Source organism: Cibotium barometz, chromosome 23 (assembly GCF_041138505.1).
Source record: "Cibotium barometz isolate CiBa-2024 chromosome 23, ASM4113850v1, whole genome shotgun sequence".
NCBI classification, from domain to species: domain Eukaryota; kingdom Viridiplantae; phylum Streptophyta; class Polypodiopsida; order Cyatheales; family Cibotiaceae; genus Cibotium; species Cibotium barometz.
The window spans coordinates 41,371,180-41,389,137 of NC_141068.1; the positions used below are offsets into that span (position 1 = coordinate 41,371,180).

The 17,958-nt window shown below is 46.7% G+C and overlaps 1 protein-coding gene across 3 annotated transcripts in view; it reads left to right on the forward strand.

The window, feature by feature from the left end:
* Window positions 1–2,494: 2,494 nt before the first annotated feature.
* The window catches only part of LOC147625951 (uncharacterized), a 76,465-nt gene continuing 61,001 nt past the window's right edge, over window positions 2,495–17,958 (forward strand). For all 3 annotated transcript variants that reach the window (XM_086817484.1, XM_086817485.1, XM_086817486.1), the window contains exons 1-2: window positions 2,495–3,521; window positions 3,603–4,060. In XM_086817484.1, the coding sequence (XP_086673610.1) occupies window positions 3,069–3,521; window positions 3,603–4,060 (911 nt within the window). In that variant the 5' untranslated portion in view covers window positions 2,495–3,068. The remainder of the gene's footprint in view (window positions 3,522–3,602; window positions 4,061–17,958) is intronic.

Sequence of the window (17,958 nt, forward strand, 5' to 3'; positions counted from 1 at the left end):
AGTGCTATCCTCGTGGCACGTGACATGGAAATATCCAAGTACCCTCGCCTTTATATGAATCCATCCTTTGTAAGCCTCATAAAATGGTCAATGTAGTACTACATCTTGGGTGGTAGGGGCTCCCCTGGGGTAGTCCATGTATCTCGAATGTGTAACTATAGCAAGTTATGTCGAATTACCTAGCTCCTATCCACATGTATGACATATAGAAATGGGGGTAGTCGGCTCATCTGTAGTCTTTAATGTGTGGTGAACCATGTGAGGATAGAAGCATACCAGGATGGATGCAACCCTCTCTCTGATATCGCTCGAGAAGACTGTTGTGCCAAGTATGGTAATTGTGAATCCATTGCTAGTATCCTCTGTATGGCAATCATACGAATCCATGGCTAGTATCCTTTGTACATGACAATTCGGAATAAGGCCTCTACCACCATAGTGATGTAGCAAACTCTATTCGGATAATATGGTAAGGGATAGATGGTTTGTTGCGTATCAATTTGGAGCATCAAAATCAGTGGATAGTCCATGTGAGTGTTGCCAATATGCTGATAATATAAGCTTGGTGCCTAGAAGTGTAAGGCCTTAGTCTTCCTCCGCTTTTCTTCTTCAAGTGTCTCTTGTATAATGTTCCTCTTCTCTTCCACTATGATGGGCGAGGTGGAGGCTCGATATTTCTTGACCCATTGCTGTCCACTCCTCCTCCACTTCCTGTTTTACTACGTCAGCCCACCCTACACAAGTTCTTCCCTTGTTGCTACTATACTCTCTTGAATCTTTACCTCTACACTCTTGGTAAGCTCTTCCATGTGTGCGAGGTCCCCCTCCTTGATAGCACCTTGGCATTCTTTGAGCTCGTATGTGCTTACTCTTTGTTATGAGACTGTTATGATCCATGTTATTTGATGGACGATAGTCATGCTCATGTATTATTTGATGGGGACGCCCGAGTATTTTAACTAGTCAGTAATGGATGGATTTCCATGTGTGGGTGGACTCCCACGTGTATTTGGTGACATTTTAGTATTTGATTTATATTTTTTATGATGATGCCTATTTCTCATGAACGTGTTAGGATTGATTGATGTGATGTCAATTGATTGTTACTGACGTGGTTTATGTTTATGAGTTTAGGTGATGAGGTGTGCAAGGGTACCGACTTAGGTGTTACACATTGCGAGGGTACCAATTTAGGTGTCGCACCAGATGGTGGATTGAGCCGTGGTGTATGGACAGATCTCATTATTATATTCACAATATTTTGTGGCCGTATGATGGCGTTTGATATTATTTTGACATCATTGTGATGTGTGTGTGCGCACGTGTCAATTTATTATACAGTGTGCGTACAAGCACTAGTTGATTTATTTTGTAATGTGCACAAGTTAGATTATTATATTAGAAAATTGTGCAAACCTTTGAAGGCTTGAGGACAAAGGCTAATTAAATGGCAAAGTCCAAATATGAATGTGTACTCTATTTTTGGCAAAAAGCCTACTTTTGGAATACATCACAAATACGCACGCGAGAAGAAGCCACTCACGTTGGGGGGGGGGAGATTGTACCTAGTCTTGTGTTTTTGATCTTTCATGCTTTTGATTCATGCTCTTGATTTATGCTATGATGTTATGGTTTAATTTCTTTTATTATTGAATTTGTGGAGTAATTTAATCTCCATGTACCATGGTCCTATTGCACTCTTTCAATCGGCTCACCTCATTGAAGAGATTCTCAACTAATAAGGTGTGGGCTTCCTTCATTTCCCTTGGTGCTTTCTTATAGGAGTCCTCTTGGATCCCCATTATGTCCCGGATTGCCTTAAGGCCATCTTTGAGTAGTGAGCTCAGAACTTGTTTCTCCGTGCATGCATTCAAGTGTGTTTCCATTTGACCGATAAGACTATTCAGTTGTTGGGATAGGCCATCCCATTTCCGTGACATTCGTGGCATTCTGTTCAACTAGGTGGGCACAATTTAAGACCCCCATTCAGAGAGAGATGACTATGTTGTTGCCTTGGGGGCTTGAGCAAGGGTGGGTGGGGAAAGGAGGCACATGTGGGGTAGTGAAGAGAGAGAAAGGAGGCGCACGTGGGGCATCGGCGTAGCTAGGGTAGTGGCAAAGAGAAAGGGGAGAGGAGGAGGCACAGGTGGGGCAGTGAAGAGAGAGAAAGGAGGCGCAGGTGGGGCAGTGAAGAGAGAGAAAGGAGGTGCAAGTGGGGCAACGACTTAGCTTAGGCAGCAAAGAGAAAGGGGTGAGAAGGAGGAGTAGGTGGGGCAACGGAGAGAGAGAGAGAGAGAGAGAGAGAGAGAGAGAGAGAGAGAGAGAGAGAGAGACTTGCATGCAAATTGGCCACGTGCATCTTCAGAACGTGGCAGATAGACTTGCAAAGAAGATGACATTTAATTTGTCAACCATAGGATATGTCGAATAAACCTTTCGAACACTAAGTAATTAGGGGACATCCCATATATATTGGTACCAAAATGTTTTTTGCATTTCCATTAAATATATTCTGTGAGATTTTCAAGAATAAGAGTGTTTTTGTAAGGTTTGGCCTACGGTTGGAAGAGGATTGAGGCCCTAGGGTTTATCACACCCTTCCCTCGCCTCCAATAAACGTCTGCAATTTTGCACACCTTGTTACAGAAGAGAGGTGTTTGATCATTCACATGCCTGTCGCAAAGAGCTTTCGTGGCGCCTGCCCTCATGCTTAGTTTCGATAAGCCTTTCTTAGAAAGGTTTGTAAGGAGACGTTCATCCAGTTGAAAGAGAGCCTTCTGTGAATTCTTCAACAAGCTTTTTACAGTTCACAGAGGCTGGGCGAGCCTTTCTGAAACAGTCCGGAAGCTGTTTACAGCTCACAGAGCGTGTGGTAGCTTTTCAGAAACAGCTCGTCTGTGACAGAGAAAATGCAGTCTGCGATTTCTAGGTTTAAGAAAAAGAGACAGAGAGAACAGAGCCTGTGACACGGAGTAAAGCAATTTGATGTATTTTTGGCAAGGAGGGCGAAACGACGAATGGTTTTTTTCATCTGCCTTGCACTGCATTTGCAGTAGCACTACCTTTCTATGGGATATTGCACAGGAAACATGTGTATCCACAAAGGGGGAGCTTCTATGCCGCATATACACTGCGGAAACTTGTTAAGGGGAACTGTGCTGAGGAGCCCAAGGTCTCGGAGCATACAGAAGTTTGCTATGCGTCATGTTGCCATGGCTATCACTCCAACACCACCATCCTCACTTTCAGCATCATCATCGTTATCCTCATCAGCATCATCGGTATCTCATCTGTGCTCTCAATTGACATCCCTGCGATTTGAGCAAGGTCGAAACTCCTTGGGTCCTCCTTTTCTGCACAAGCGTAGGTTCAACAAGTGCATAGAAAATGCTTCCTTGAAGACCAGTCCAATTGCCAATGGTATAGTATGGGGAAAGCAGGCTTTCGAAGAAGGTGCGGCGTTGAGTTGGCTTCCAGTCAAGCAACACTACGCTCATGGTGTTCTCATGCCCTCAAAAAAGGTGCGTTGGTTATAAAGGCAAAGATTTTGTGTTTTCTCATAATTGTGTATCTTCAATTTTCTTAGTAGGGAGTGGCTCCAGGTTTTGGCTGGGATGCATTTCCTGGGAGTACAGCCTACTACTTATGCCACAACTTGGAGGTCATTAAGCTCAGCTAGTGATTCCCACGAACAAGGAGGTGTTAGTTACAGTCACATGCCTGCAGAGAATGAGCACAATGAAGTTGTGTCAATGTCAGCTTCAAATGGTACTTCAAGTAGCGTGTCCGAAGCTCTAGGTATATCAGGGGATTTAGACTTGATATCAAACGAATCGGCCAAAACAAAGAAGTTTGTTGTTGTGGTTGAGTCTCCTGCCAAAGCTAAGACCATCGAGAAATATTTAGGAGCTGATTTTACTGTTTTACCTACTTATGGCCATGTCCGGGATTTAGCTGCCAGGGCAGGTTCAGTTCGACCTGATGATGACTATGCAATGGTATGGGAGGTTCCTGAAGCAGCTCAAACTCATGTCACCAGAATTAAGAATGCTCTTAAAGGGTAAGTCTGGTCTGTCAACATCTCTGCTTTTTTTCTGATTGCTTGTCAATTTTATTTGCAAACTAATGTAGAAAATAGGATTAAAGAGTTTATCTTTTGTTTGAATGAGGCACACTAATTGACTATGGTAGTTTTTTTGATGGTGTGTGTGTGTGTGTGTGTGTGTGAGAGAGAGAGAGAGAGAGAGAATGTTATATTAAACGTCTTCAAAAGATCCAATGGGTCTATGAGACCAAAAGTGATACAATGTGTCCATGTAATCTCATCATGGTACAAAAGAAAACAAAGACTAGAGCTATGAGCTGGGAATTTCAAATCTGAGCCATATGATACATAATGGGATCATCATCATTATATGGTAGGAGGAGTGTGACATGTGAAGGGTTTGACCGTCGTAAACACAACCTTAGGCTGACTAAGCTGCACTTAATGATGCTTAAGAAATAGACAGATAGTGTCAATGCAATGCAATGCAGCTATATTAGATGAATGGGCTACAATGAGATCTGAATAGATCTATGATGCTGTCCTAGATGACTATCCTTCTCGGGATGAGAGGAATAGGCTGAATGCTGATGCTGAGGACTGTTCCTTGCTCCAATGCCGAGGTCCACCCCCTTCGATGCCGGCTTCCCTCTATGTAGGAGATAGGAATGATGAACTATATGCTGAACATGCTGCTTATATGCTGAATATACTGATATGCTGAATGTACTGCTGTCCCACTGTCTTTCCCTTGTCTCCTGGGAAGGAAATGCTGAAGGGATGGCGGGGAACTGATGCTGAACTGCTGAACTGAAACGCAGATGCTCTCCGGACGGAGATGATGCTCTATGCGTTTGCTGATCTGATGGACTGATGCACTCAGATGCGATGATGGACTCAATGCTGAAAACGCTGATGTGAGATGCGATGATGGACTGAATGGTCTAGAGTGCCTGGTGCTGGTTGGCCAGCCTTGCTGTAGTCGGCCAGCTCTGAATGCTCACGACTATCCCTGAATGCCATAAATGCCATCAAATGCTGGTCGGTTGACTTAAAGGCTATCGGCTGATGTAGATATGCTGTCGGCTGATGCTGACAACCCTGACTTGATGCACATTAATGCCTTATATGCTCATGATGACTAAGATGCTGATGTTGTGTCACATGCATCCCGCACTTGGATGCCACGTAGACATTTCTGTACAGAAGGTGCAGGACCTGGGATGGTGAACTGGTCCCATGTGAGCCCAGTCCGGGACGAGTCAGCCAGGGATCCATCTCAGTCGTCCGAGGTCAGGTGTGCATTGTCCTGCACATGAGTCCGAGGTCAGGTGTGCACTGTCCTGCACATGAAACAGTGCCATTCCGCGCTGTGAGTCTCCCTCTAGAATGATGTCAGTGGTTCTGTGTATCTGGTATGGTACCGGATGCCAGATCACTGAGTAGATTATGTTTAGGACAAGGGGCCAGCCCATAGGGCTACCCCGGAGTTTAGTATGGGCATGGGAATGGTGTGAAACCATCCCCATGAGGGCCAGGAAGGCCCAGGCTGGACCCACCAGCCATGGAAGGGCTGTGGGACAGTCCTAGGGCAAAGATAAGGCTATTTTCAGGAGCATACAGCCTTTAAGTGGCTGTAGGGCATGTATGGGGCAGCCCATACAGGCTGCCCAGCTTTGGGATTGTGGGCAAAAGATGTGCCCAGCCCTTAAGAAGCACGCGCCTAATGACCAGCCAGCAAGGAAGTGATGCGCAAGATTTATGGGGATTTTTCCAGCATTTAATAAGATTTTTCAGCATTAAATGCTGAATAACCAGTCGTGGGACATATCTGATGCTGGCCGCCTGCCCTTATGCTGGCCGCCTGCCCCTGAAGGGTAGTATAAATAGAAGAGAGCCATAATCCCATCATTCATCTCAGTTTTCACCAAGTGCTCAAGCCAATCAAGGGCCAATCAAGCCAAGGAGATTGCCAAGCAAAGGAGTGGACTTCTGAAGGTCAAGGGCAGGATTTTCCAGCCAAGAAAAGGTCAAGTTTTCTGTATTTGTTTTCAGATTTACATCATTCTAATAAAGCAAATACACCATCCGTGGTGGGGGCCCTACAGAGGGTAATTGGGACCCAATACTGTGTCCTCTCCATCTCCCCCTTCTCTCTCTATTTTCTGCACATCTCCTTTCAGTTTGTGCGTTAATTCCGTCTCGAAAAGAGTGCTGATTTTTGAGTTTTGAAGTACCGATCCTTCTCCGAAGCTTCCGCATATTACAGTGGTATCAGAGCCTACTTCAAGGACAAAGATTCAGCAAAGAAAACCAGAAAATTTTTTCGCTCGTGTGGTTGGTTTTTAGACGCCGGTGGACTACCCCTTTCAGAGTGACTCCTGTCCCTCAAAGGACGGTTGGTTTTTAGCCTCCGGAAGCCTCCGGAAGCCTCCCACACAGATAGTGGATGGTCAGATTGCGTTCCGGAAAGGAATTGCATTTTCCCGCTATGGCGAGCTTCGGCGACGAGAGAGAACCAGAACCATGGGACCAGAGTGCACCAGGCAGCCCAGCTAGGGCACCAGGCTTGAGTGTCACAGACATGTTCCAGCAGATGATGCGAGCAATCATAGACCAGACAGCCAAGTTGGATGAGCAGAAGGCGCGGATCTTGGCTCTGGAGGAGCGTTCTCGCTCTCCAGCGTCGCGTTTTCCATCTCCTCCTCCCTCTCCTTCCGTCTCCCAGATACCAGATCCTCGTCACAGGGACCCTCTCGCGGGGTCACAGCCGCAGCCAAGCTCCTTGCTTGAGTTGCAGATGCGTGCATTGGAGATTCGACAACGAGAAGACGACGCCATGCGACGCGTGGAACACAAGCGTTACCTCAGAGCTTTGGACGCCAGATTGACACCGGCGGCGCCCTCGAATCATTTTCCCGAGAAAATGAATTTCAGTAAGTATAATGGGAAACTCGATCCCACAACTCTTTATTCATGGTTGCATCAATTTGAAGCTTACTTTGCCGCAGTTAGGAAAACAGATACTGACAAAGTGATCTTAGCTAGTTGGTACTTGGAAGGTGAGGCCATTCCTTGGTGGACTCAGTGGGCTCATGCCCACACCAGAGCAGGTATGGCAGCTTATGGGTGGGACGAATTCGTCCGAGACCTTAAGCAGCGGTTTCTACCGCCCCACTACCTTGAGCGACTCGAAGACGAGTTCAGGGGAGCGCGTCAGAACGCGCAACCAGTCCTTCAATTTGCCAATAAAATTTCGACCTTGTGTTTGCAATTAGGCTTATCTGATACGGACAAGAAAGGGCAGTTTTTGTATGGCCTGGAAATCCAATGGGAGGTGCATATGTTTAGGCCAGCCACCTTTGAGGACGCACTCTCGCTTGCGCAGAGTGTAGAAATGAAACACAATGGTGGCAAGCCCAAGACTTCCCAGCCAGCTTCTCCCAGGGCTAATACCTCGGGGGGCAAAAGCCAGAACCAGACGGGGTCTTTCCCAGGACAGAGCCCGGGAGCCTCTGGCTCCAAGAACTCGAATAATGCGTCTAAGCTTACTCCAGACCAGAAAGCGGAGGCAGGCAAGACAGGTGGCAAGTTGAGTGCTGAGGAGCTTTCTCAGTACAAGGAGGGTAGATGTTTCTTTTGTCACACAAAAGGACATACTTCTCGGGATTGTCCGAAGAAGCCTCCAAAGGCCGCCGCGCCTCCACAGCTTCCGTGGTGAGCACAGCTCCCACACAGACCCCAGCGGCTACCCCTAGTTCTTCAACCCCCGGTGCTTCAGTTGGAGGAATTATTAGCTGGGAGCTCGAAGATAAGCAGAAGGGCGCCCATGACCAGGAGTATGAGCGCAACGAATTGCTCAAGTCCTTTGGCAACATAGGTGGCCAGAGAGTCGTCGTCTTGTTTGACAGCGGCAGCATGGAGGATGTGGTCACGGAACAGGCCGCTAGGCGTGCCCGTTTCGAGTTGACTCCGGTGGACAAACAGGTGGAGGGTTTTAGCACAGGTACGACAACGAGCGTCAAGTATGAAGCTGTAGGTGCTAAGTTAGTGATTAAGGGCATCGAGTTTGTGCGTGACTTTATGGTTGCCCCTCTTGTAGGAGCAGACATAATTTTGGGTATCCAGTGGTTTCACAAGTTTCTTCTTAATGTCAAGTGGGACAAGCACACGTTTCAAATCAACCGGAATGTGTCAAACACCACCGTGACCATTAAGTGTGAGCCAGGTATTCCAAACTTTCCGCTCATAAGCCACTTGCAGGCTAAGTGAGCAGTTAGGAAAGGCGCACAGTGTGCGATGATTTACATCCAGATAGCCCAGACGGTGGCCAGTTCTTCCGAGAAGTACTCGGTTCTCCATGAAAAGTTCCAGAAGATTTTTCTTCGGGACAATCTCCCTCCCCAGCTCCCCCCATCCAGACCGGAAGATCACAGGATTGACCTCCTCCCAGGCTCGGAACCCCCGAGCAAGTTTCCGTATCGCCTTTCTAAGGCAATGGAATCAGAGTTGGACCGCCAACTCCAAGAATTGTTGCAAGCTGGGGATTCATATTTCTGGACGACATACTCATATTTTCAGCTACAGTTGAGCAGCATGACATTGATGTGGAGAAAGTCCTTAAGTTGCTGGAAAGCAACGAGCTCTATGTTAATGAAAAGAAGTCAGAATTTTATCTGTTCCAGGTACATTACTTGGGATATATAATTAGTGCTGAAGGCATTCGACTTGATCCGGCTAAGGTGGCCGAGATTGTTAACTGGGAAGTACCTCAAACGGCTTATGACATTAGATCATTTGTGGGTATATGCCAGGCATATTCCACCCACATTGACAAGTTTTCTGATCTCTCGGCAGATCTCACTGATCTGCTAAAGGGAGTGAAAACCAGAAGGCAAAAGATTCGAATGACTCCACGAGCGTTGGAGGCATTCCAGAACCTCAAGGTGGCTTTGTGAGAAGCCCCTTGTTTAGCCCTTGCCTCGTGGGACGAACCATTTCAAGTGATCACCGATGTGAGTAACATCGCAATTGGAGGTGTATTGCAACAGAATGGTCATCCAGTAGCTTACATGTCTCGTAAGTTACTGCCCGCCGAAAGGAACTACTCAGTCTATGATCGTGAACTCCTAGCAGTTATACATGCCTTGAAACATTGGAAACATTTCCTGTATGGCCGTGACTTCGAGGTTCGCATTGACCATCAGGCATTGCGCTGGATTCAGACGATGCCAAGTGCACAGTGGAGTGATCGACAACACCGCTGGAGTCGGATATTCCAACAATTCGGTGGTATGATTGAGTACCTTCCAGGAAAGGCCAATCCAGTGGCCGATGCGTTGAGCAGGAAGGGACAAGTATCTGCGATTCAGACCACTAGACTTGACCTTGTTGGTACAGGACTAGAAGACATGAAGCACACGTACGCGGATTTTGAGGAATTCGATACTCAGTGGGAACAGGCATTGGATGCCACAGGACATTGCCATTTTCTGATACGCGATGGTTGGCTTTTCTACAAAGGCCGACTATGTGTCATGAAGTCATTCCGGGTGGCTCTTCTCCATGATGCCCATGACGCCATTACAGGTGGTCACAGGGGCATGAATTCGACTCTGGAGAAATTAGAACGGCAATACTATTGGCCAAAGATGAGGCGTGGTGTGTTTACATATGTACAACGCTGTGACATTTGTCAAAAGGTGAAAGCTCCTCGTGGAAAGAAGATAGGGTTGTTACAGCCTTTGCCAATTCCTGAGGGTCCTTTCCAGGACATTTCGATGGACTTTGTCACAAATCTGCCTCCCAGTCCGAGCAAGCGTAATACGCAGTGTTTAACTATTGTTGATAGGTTCAGCAAATTTGTTATGCTTATTCCTTGCAGGGCCAAAGTGACCGCCGAGGATGTTGCCCTGCTATTCATTCGGCATTGGTACCCGATTGGCGGGATTCCTAGAACCATAGTGTCAGACCGAGATGCCAAGTTTACCAGTCATTTTTGGAGGGCATTATTTGATAATTTTGGTACTAAGTTGAATTTTTCCAGTGCATTCCACCCAGAGACAGATGGCCAGATAGAGATATACAACGAGTTGGCCTTTGATGTGCTGAAGTGTTATGTCCACGATCAGCAAGGTAAGTGGGAATCGTTTTTGCCTTTAGTTCAAGATGTTTTGAATGACTTTTTTTCTTCAGCTATTGGCAGGACTCCATATGAGGCAGCGTTTGGAAGACCCTTCCAGTCGTTGTTAACCAGGACTTCGTCTTCAGTACTGGAGGCGAACAGAGTGACGGAGTCTTACCAGGAGATCCTAGAGTCAGTTAAAGACAGATTGACTAAAGCGCAAGAGGCCTACACTCGACAGGCCAATAAAGACCGAAGGGATATGAAGTTTTCGGAAGGAGATTGGGTGTATCTTCGGATTATGAAGCAAAGATTGAAGCAGGTGGGCAAGCGATGCCCAAAGTTGTCTTTCAGGAGCTTCGGACCATTTCCCATCCGGAAAACGATTAATGAGGTGTCTATGCAGTTAAAGCTACCTCCGAGTTAGACTATGCACGATGTATTTCATGTCAGTTGGTTAAAGCCATATGCAGGTCCACCCCCTTCAGAGGTCAAAGACGAAGTGGAACCAGACATTGTTGATGAAGCAGAAGTAATGGTTCCAGAACAGATCCTTTTGCACCGTTTCAAGCATGGCTCAGGCCGAAGATTACGACAATTCCTCACGAAGTTTCAAAACCGAGGAACTCATGAAGCGGTATGGCTCGACAAAGAATTTTTCGAAGACTATCCGGCATTATTGATGGATTATTTGGAGGCTATGCAGCTTCTGTCAAGTTAAGCAGAAGGGAATGTCACGTGCATCCCGCACTTGGATGCCACGTAGACATTTCTGTACAGAAGGTGCAGGACCCGGGATGGTGAACTGGTCCCATGTGAGCCCAGTCCGGGACGAGTCAATCAGGGATCCATCTCCGTCGTCCGAGGTCAGGTGTGCATTGTCCTGCACATGAGTCCGAGGTCAGGTGTGCACTGTCCTGCACATGAAACAGTGCCAGTCCGCACTGTGAGTCTCCCTCTAGAATGATGTCAGTGGTTCTGTGTATCTGGTATGGTACCGGATGTCAGATCACTGAGTAGATTATGTTTAGGACAAGGGGCCAGCCCATAGGGCTACCCCGGAGTTTAGTATGGGCATGGGAATGGTGTGAAACCATCCCCATGAGGGCCAAGAAGGCCCAGGCTGGACCCACCAGCCATGGAAGGGCTGTGGGACAGCCCTAGGGCAAAGATAAGGCTATTTTCAGGAGCATACAGCCTTTAAGTGGCTGTAGGGCATGTATGGGGCAGCCCATACAGGCTGCCCAGCTTTGGGATTGTGGGCAAAAGATGTACCCAGCCCTTAAGAAACACGCGCCTGATGACCAGCCAGCCAGGAAGTGATGCGCAGGATTTATGGGGATTTTTCCAGCATTTAATAAGATTTTTCAGTATTAAATGCTGAATAACCAGTCGTGGGACATATCTGATGCTGGCCGCCTGCCCTTATGCTGGCCGACTGCCCCTGAAGGGTAGTATAAATAGAAGAGAGCCATAATCCCATCATTCATCTCAGTTTTCACCAAGTGCTCAAGCCAATCAAGGGCCAATCAAGCCAAGGAGATTGCCAAGCAAAGGGGTGGACTTCTGAAGGTCAAGGGCAGGATTTTCCAGCCAAGAAAAGGTCAAGTTTTCTGTATTTGTTTTCAGATTTACATCATTCTAATAAAGCAAATACACCTTCCGTGGTGGGGGTCCTACAGAGGGTAATTGGGACCCAATACTCTGTCCTCTCCATCTCCCCCTTCTCTCTCTATTTTCTGCACATCTCCTTTCAGTTTGTGCGTTAATTCCGTCGCGAAAAGAGTGCTGATTTCTGAGTTTTGAAGTACCGATCCTTCTCCGAAGCTTCCGCATATTACAGTGGTATCAGAGCCTACTTCAAGGACAAAGATTCAGCAAAGAAAACCAGAAAATTTTTTCGCTCGCGTGGTTGGTTTTTAGACGCCGGTGGACTACCCCTTTCGGAGTGACTCCTGTCCCTCAAAGGACGGTTGGTTTTTAGCCTCCGGAAGCCTCCGGAAGTCTCCCACACAGATAGTGGATGGTCAGATTGCGTTCCGGAAAGGAATTGCATTTTCCCGCTATGGCGAGCTTCGGCGACGAGAGAGAACCAGAACCATGGGACCAGAGTGCACCAGGCAGCCCAGCTAGGGCACCAGGCTTGAGTGTCACAGACATGTTCCAGCAGATGATGCGAGCAATCATAGACCAGACAGCCAAGTTGGATGAGCAGAAGGCGCGGATCTTGGCTCTGGAGGAGCGTTCTCGCTCTCCAGCGTCGCGTTTTCCATCTCCTCCTCCCTCTCCTTCCGTCTCCCAGATACCAGATCCTCGTCACAGGGACCCTGTCGCGGGGTCACAGCCGCAGCCAAGCTCCTTGCTTGAGTTGCAGATGCGTGCATTGGAGATTCGACAACGAGAAGACGACGCCATGCGACGCGTGGAACACAAGCGTTACCTCAGAGCTTTGGACGCCAGATTGACACCAGCGGTGCCCTCGAATCATTTTCCCGAGAAAATGAATTTCAGTAAGTATAATGGGAAACTCGATCCCACAACTCTTTATTCATGGTTGCATCAATTTGAAGCTTACTTTGCCGCAGTTAGGAAAACAGATACTGACAAAGTGATCTTAGCTAGTTGGTACTTGGAAGGTGAGGCCATTCCTTGGTGGACTCAGTGGGCTCATGCCCACACCAGAGCAGGTATGGCAGCTTATGGGTGGGACGAATTCGTCCGCGACCTTAAGCAGCGGTTTCTACCGCCCCACTACCTTGAGCATGTATGCGGAGTTCGGGTCATACTTGAGTGGTAGGAGGCGATCCATCCCGAGTCCTTGCCTCGTGAACCAGGTGTGTACTCGGCTATACCATAACTCATACTCATTTGCTGCTAGCTGCTGGGAGGATTGTAGGGCGAGCCTTGGGAGTCTCTAGTGGGCCATGGCATTGATAGTGTCAATGTATGTGACTGTCTAGAAAAGCGCCTCTACTACCATGGATGCTGTAGCAAACTCTGCCAAGATAATATCATGTGGGACGGATGGTTTGCTGGGTATCATACGGGAGAGCATCATGACCTAAGGCCTCTCTATCTTCAACATTTGGCGGTTGTGAGATCAGGTGCCCAAAAGGGTGCTCCATACATCAAGGCCGGAGTGACCAAGGGGTCAAATAGCCACATCTTGGTGCTCGGCTCCTGGAGATGGGCTTGGAAGCACTGTCTCTCCATGAGAGCGGGAGAAGCATACCCTCACATCAATCTAGCTTTTGTAGTATGGCTCATTGAGAAGAGTGGTCCGGTAAAAGTGACTCCTAAGTACACATGAGTGTGCAATGGTTGCCCATGTAGGTTAAACTTAGCTGAGATGTGAAGAGAGGGGATGTGTTGAAGACCATAACCTTGGTTTTCCCAAGGTTTACTACGAGATCCCACTGTACACAAAAGTCCTGTAATGTGTCGAGATGCCTTTGGAGAGACTCCGGAGAATTTGCAATAAGCACGATGTCGTTAGCGTAAAGTAGTATCGAAATAAGGATGCATGCTAGTGATATGTCTCCTCCCCCTCCTGTATCAATGAAGGCCGAAATCTTGTTGATGTAGGGTGTCGCAGCAAACTTTGCTAGGATAATATGATGTGGGACTGATGGTTTGCTGTGTATCATATAGGAGAGCATCATGACGTGAGGCCTCTCTTTCTTTGGTCGTTTGGCCGCTGTAAGATCAGGTGCCCAAAGGGTTGCTCCATACATCAATGCTGGAGTGACCAAGGCGTCAAACACCCACATCTTGGTCCTTGGCTCCTGGAAATGGGCTTGGAAGCACTCTCTTTTCATGAGAGCAAGAGAAGCATACCCTCACATCAGTTTAGCCTCTTTAGCATGGCTCATCGAGAAGAACGGCCCTGTAAAAGCTCCCAAGTACACATGAGAGTGCAATCTCCATTGGGCTGCCCATGTAGGTGAAACTCAGTTGAGATGTGAAAAGAGGGGATGTGTTGAAGACCATAACCTTGGTTTTCCCAAGGTTTACTAGGAGATCTCGATGTGCACAAAATCCTGTAATGTATCAAGATGCCTTTGGAGAATCTGCAATAAGCACAATGTCATCAGCATAAAATAGTATGGAAACAAGGGCATGTTCTTGGATTCATCTAGGTATATCTTTATGTTGTATTAGCGGACATGCAAATTTCACATTGTGAAGTTTTCGTCCAAGTTGCAGCCAGCTGATATTGTGTCGGTTCTTTCTATCTTTAGTGTTGCATATGCCCTATCAACTACCTTTTGGTTGCATTAATTCTTTCTATCTGTTATGATCCCTTAGTGCTAGGCTTCATTATGATTGAGCATCTATGGAGCTTTGAGAGAAACTTAGTACATAGACCTTTGTACGAATGTATGCTCTTATGTGTGTGTGTGTGTGTGTGTTGGGGGGGGTTGTGGGAGCATATATTGATACCTAGTTCTACACCCATTATAGGGCACTGATGATGTTATAGTGGGGATGTCGTAGTATCTAGTCCATACTATGCATGATGGAGTTGATCTTGTGGATGACTACCGCGAGGTTATAAATTGCACTTTCTTATAAGGTGAATTTGGGCATGTTCTTGGATTCATCTAGGTATATGCCTGCTAGTGATACACCTCCCCCTCCTCTATCAAAGAAGGCCGAAATCTTGTTGATGTAGAGGCCAAAGAGAGTAGGAGATAGTCGCCATCCTTGCTTCGCTCCAATGGTACTGCAGATCTCCTCTGATAATCCTCCTGGGCATCTCAGGGATTCTCAAAAAAAAACTGGCTGTTTATATTAAGAAGTTAGAAAGAGAGAGGTTACAACATGTTGAGAACTCTAATGAGACCAGTGACTATGCAACATGACATACAGTTCCGCAAGCCCTGAGCTTGCCTTTGACTTAATTGAGCAGTTTCTCTAACTGTGAAACCAGCTTTTCCCTCTTTTCGTGAGTGTGACTTTCAAAAGGCATAGAGTGCTTTGATGAGCAACACATCCTTCGAGATGACGGCCTCTCTCGTCTTCCACAATTCCTGAATTTGCTTCTGAATTTGCTGTGTTATCTGATCCACTTGCTTTCCTTTAGCTTTTTCCTGCAGCCGATGAAGCTTGGAGTCCAAATCTTTCAACCTTCTTTGTATGCATCTTTCACCTACATGAATCAAGTTTTCTTTCGGCCTGAAATTGTTAGTATGCATACTATTAAAAATGGAATCAAGTCTATTTAACCATAAGCACCATAACATTTCGGTTCTCAGGACAGCCCATAGTTCCAAGGTGCACCTGATGCCTTCTCCAAGTAACAAGTTTTTCCAGCCAAGGGTGCAGCCATTCCATAGCTGAATGCATTTGGCCAATGACTCGAAACATTTCTTTGCAGTAGGGCAATGCATGAAAATGTGCAGGTCATCCTCCGCCTCCTTGCATCTATGGCACTTCCCATCCCCTATGTTAAGTCTGAAGGCTTTAAGGTGGGTCCAAATAGCTTTGCACATGACCAACCAAGCTAGGCATGCTTTTTTTGGTTCCACATACTTATTCCATAGCTTGTCAAACAGACAATACCATTGCACTTTGTCTAGGAGGATTCCCCATCTCTTGTTTAGTGTGCAATGGATAGGATCCGTCCTCTGTTTGGGGGGAATAGGGAGAAGTCCTTTTTGATTCTTCCATTGGAACGCTGGCATATCTTTAATCGAAAGCAGCCAAGTGTCCGATTGGTTCCATAATCTGATTCTTATCCCAATAAGGTCTAATTCTGCATATGAGACATTATAATCTCTGATCAGATCAGCTCTGGACATCCAAGCATTGATGTCTCTGTCCCAAATATCCCACCAACAGCATATTCCTTTCCTGTGCATTCTCAAAGCCGCTTCAGCTTGGGCATTATCAATTGGGGGGAGGGGAATGCTTGGCCACCGGATAGTCTCTCTCCTGCGAACCCCCCATGTGTAGCTAGGCTTCTCAGACAGGATAAGGTCAGTCTTGATAGCATTCCAGGCGGACCAAAGTGAATGGACCAATTGGCTGCCCACCGGTTTCACCAAGTATTTGCTCGCCATAATTGTGAGCGGGGGGAGCTTCTTCCACTTGGGGAATTGTTTAAGTTGAAATTGTTCCAGCTTCCTAGTGATCAACCAGGCCCAGTCTTTAGAGGGGTAGAGAAAGCTTCTCAGCACCCACTTGGCAGCCATTCTATTAGCCAGATTGGACACGTCTTTGATTCCAAGGCCCCCTTTACTTGTATCCAAAGAGCACCATTCCCACCTGACTTTAGGGATTTTCCTAATCCAGGGTCCCCCCCCCCCAAGGTAGTTCCTGCAAAGCCTTATGAACTGCAGTAGATTAGAGTCTGGCGGTCTCCAGCAGCAGCTAAGAAAGTAGATGATAGAAGGGATAATGAAGTGGTTAATTACCATCTTTCTACCCGCCAAGTTTAGATGCATTTTTTGCCATCTGGTAAGTTTCTCTTCCACCTTGTTTAGCACCCACATCCATCTTTGCTTCAGGGTGACCTTGAATCCCATGGGAATGCCCAATAATCTGAAAATTACTCCCTCTTCCAGGACTTTGTAGCCAGCTTTAATCAGCCATTTAGGAGGCTTGTCAATAAGGGACCTGATATCTATTTTTTTATGGTTAATGACTGAGCCAGAAGCCCTGCAGTAAATGTCCAAGCACTCCCAAAAGCACTTTATACTTATCTCAGTATTGGCAACCATGTCATTAGTATCATCAGCAAACATTTGGGTGCATAGCTGTTTATTGTTGGGCAGAGAGATACCATTCATTTCCCCTTTGTCCATCCTATCTTTAATCAGCCAGTTCAGACCATCTGCGGCAATAGCATAGAAGGGGAGCTAGAGGGCAGCCTTGTCTGATAGATTTGGTCAGGGAGAACGCATCAGAGAGCACACCATTGACGTTCACCCTAGCCGTGGCATTCCCAAAAAGAGTACTCACCATCTGGATGAAGTGCTTACCTGCACCCATGTGTTTAAGGGATTCTAGAACATAATGCCAATCGAGCCTATCATAGGCTTTGTCAAAGTCAATTTTGAAGAAGATGTAGTCCTGTTCAGATTCTTTTGCATACTCCATACCCTCCCACAAGGTGATAATGGTATCCAGAATGTACCTTCCTTTGATGAATCCCTTCTGCTCCTGTCTGATCCAATTCTTTAGATGACTCGACAGTCTCAGCGCAAGGGCCTTGGCAAATATTTTGTAGGCACAGTTTAACATGGTAATTTGTCTTCAATTGCTCAAGTCATTCTTCTCCCCTTTCTTATGGATAAGTTTTATCCACCCTTCATTGATCGGGCGAGGCAACGCCCCAAAAGAGACAGCCTCTTGCCACACCGCCAGTAAGGGAGACAGCAAGAGATCCTTGAACGTCTTGTAGAATTCAGCGGGCATGCCATCAATCCCCGGGCTTTTCCTCAACTTTAGGCAGTTTATGGCCTTGCCAATCTCTTCCTTGGAGATATTGTTTTCTAGCTCTTTAGCAAGTGTGTCAGGTATGGTTGGCTTCCTGGCCTGCCCTATGAGAGCTATGCATTTGAGTTGGTCATTGGTCAACCCTCCCCCTTTACTAAATATATTGTTAAAGTACTGGAAGACTCTTGATCTTTTCCCTTCCTCAGAGGTGTTATCCAGATCGTTGGGATCATGCAGCGTAGGGATTGCATCCTTACATTGTTTGACTTTTAGCATTTTGAACATCTCAGGAGTGGGCATGTCAGCTTTTCTAGCCCACCAATCTCTAAAGAAAAGAAGGGCCTGC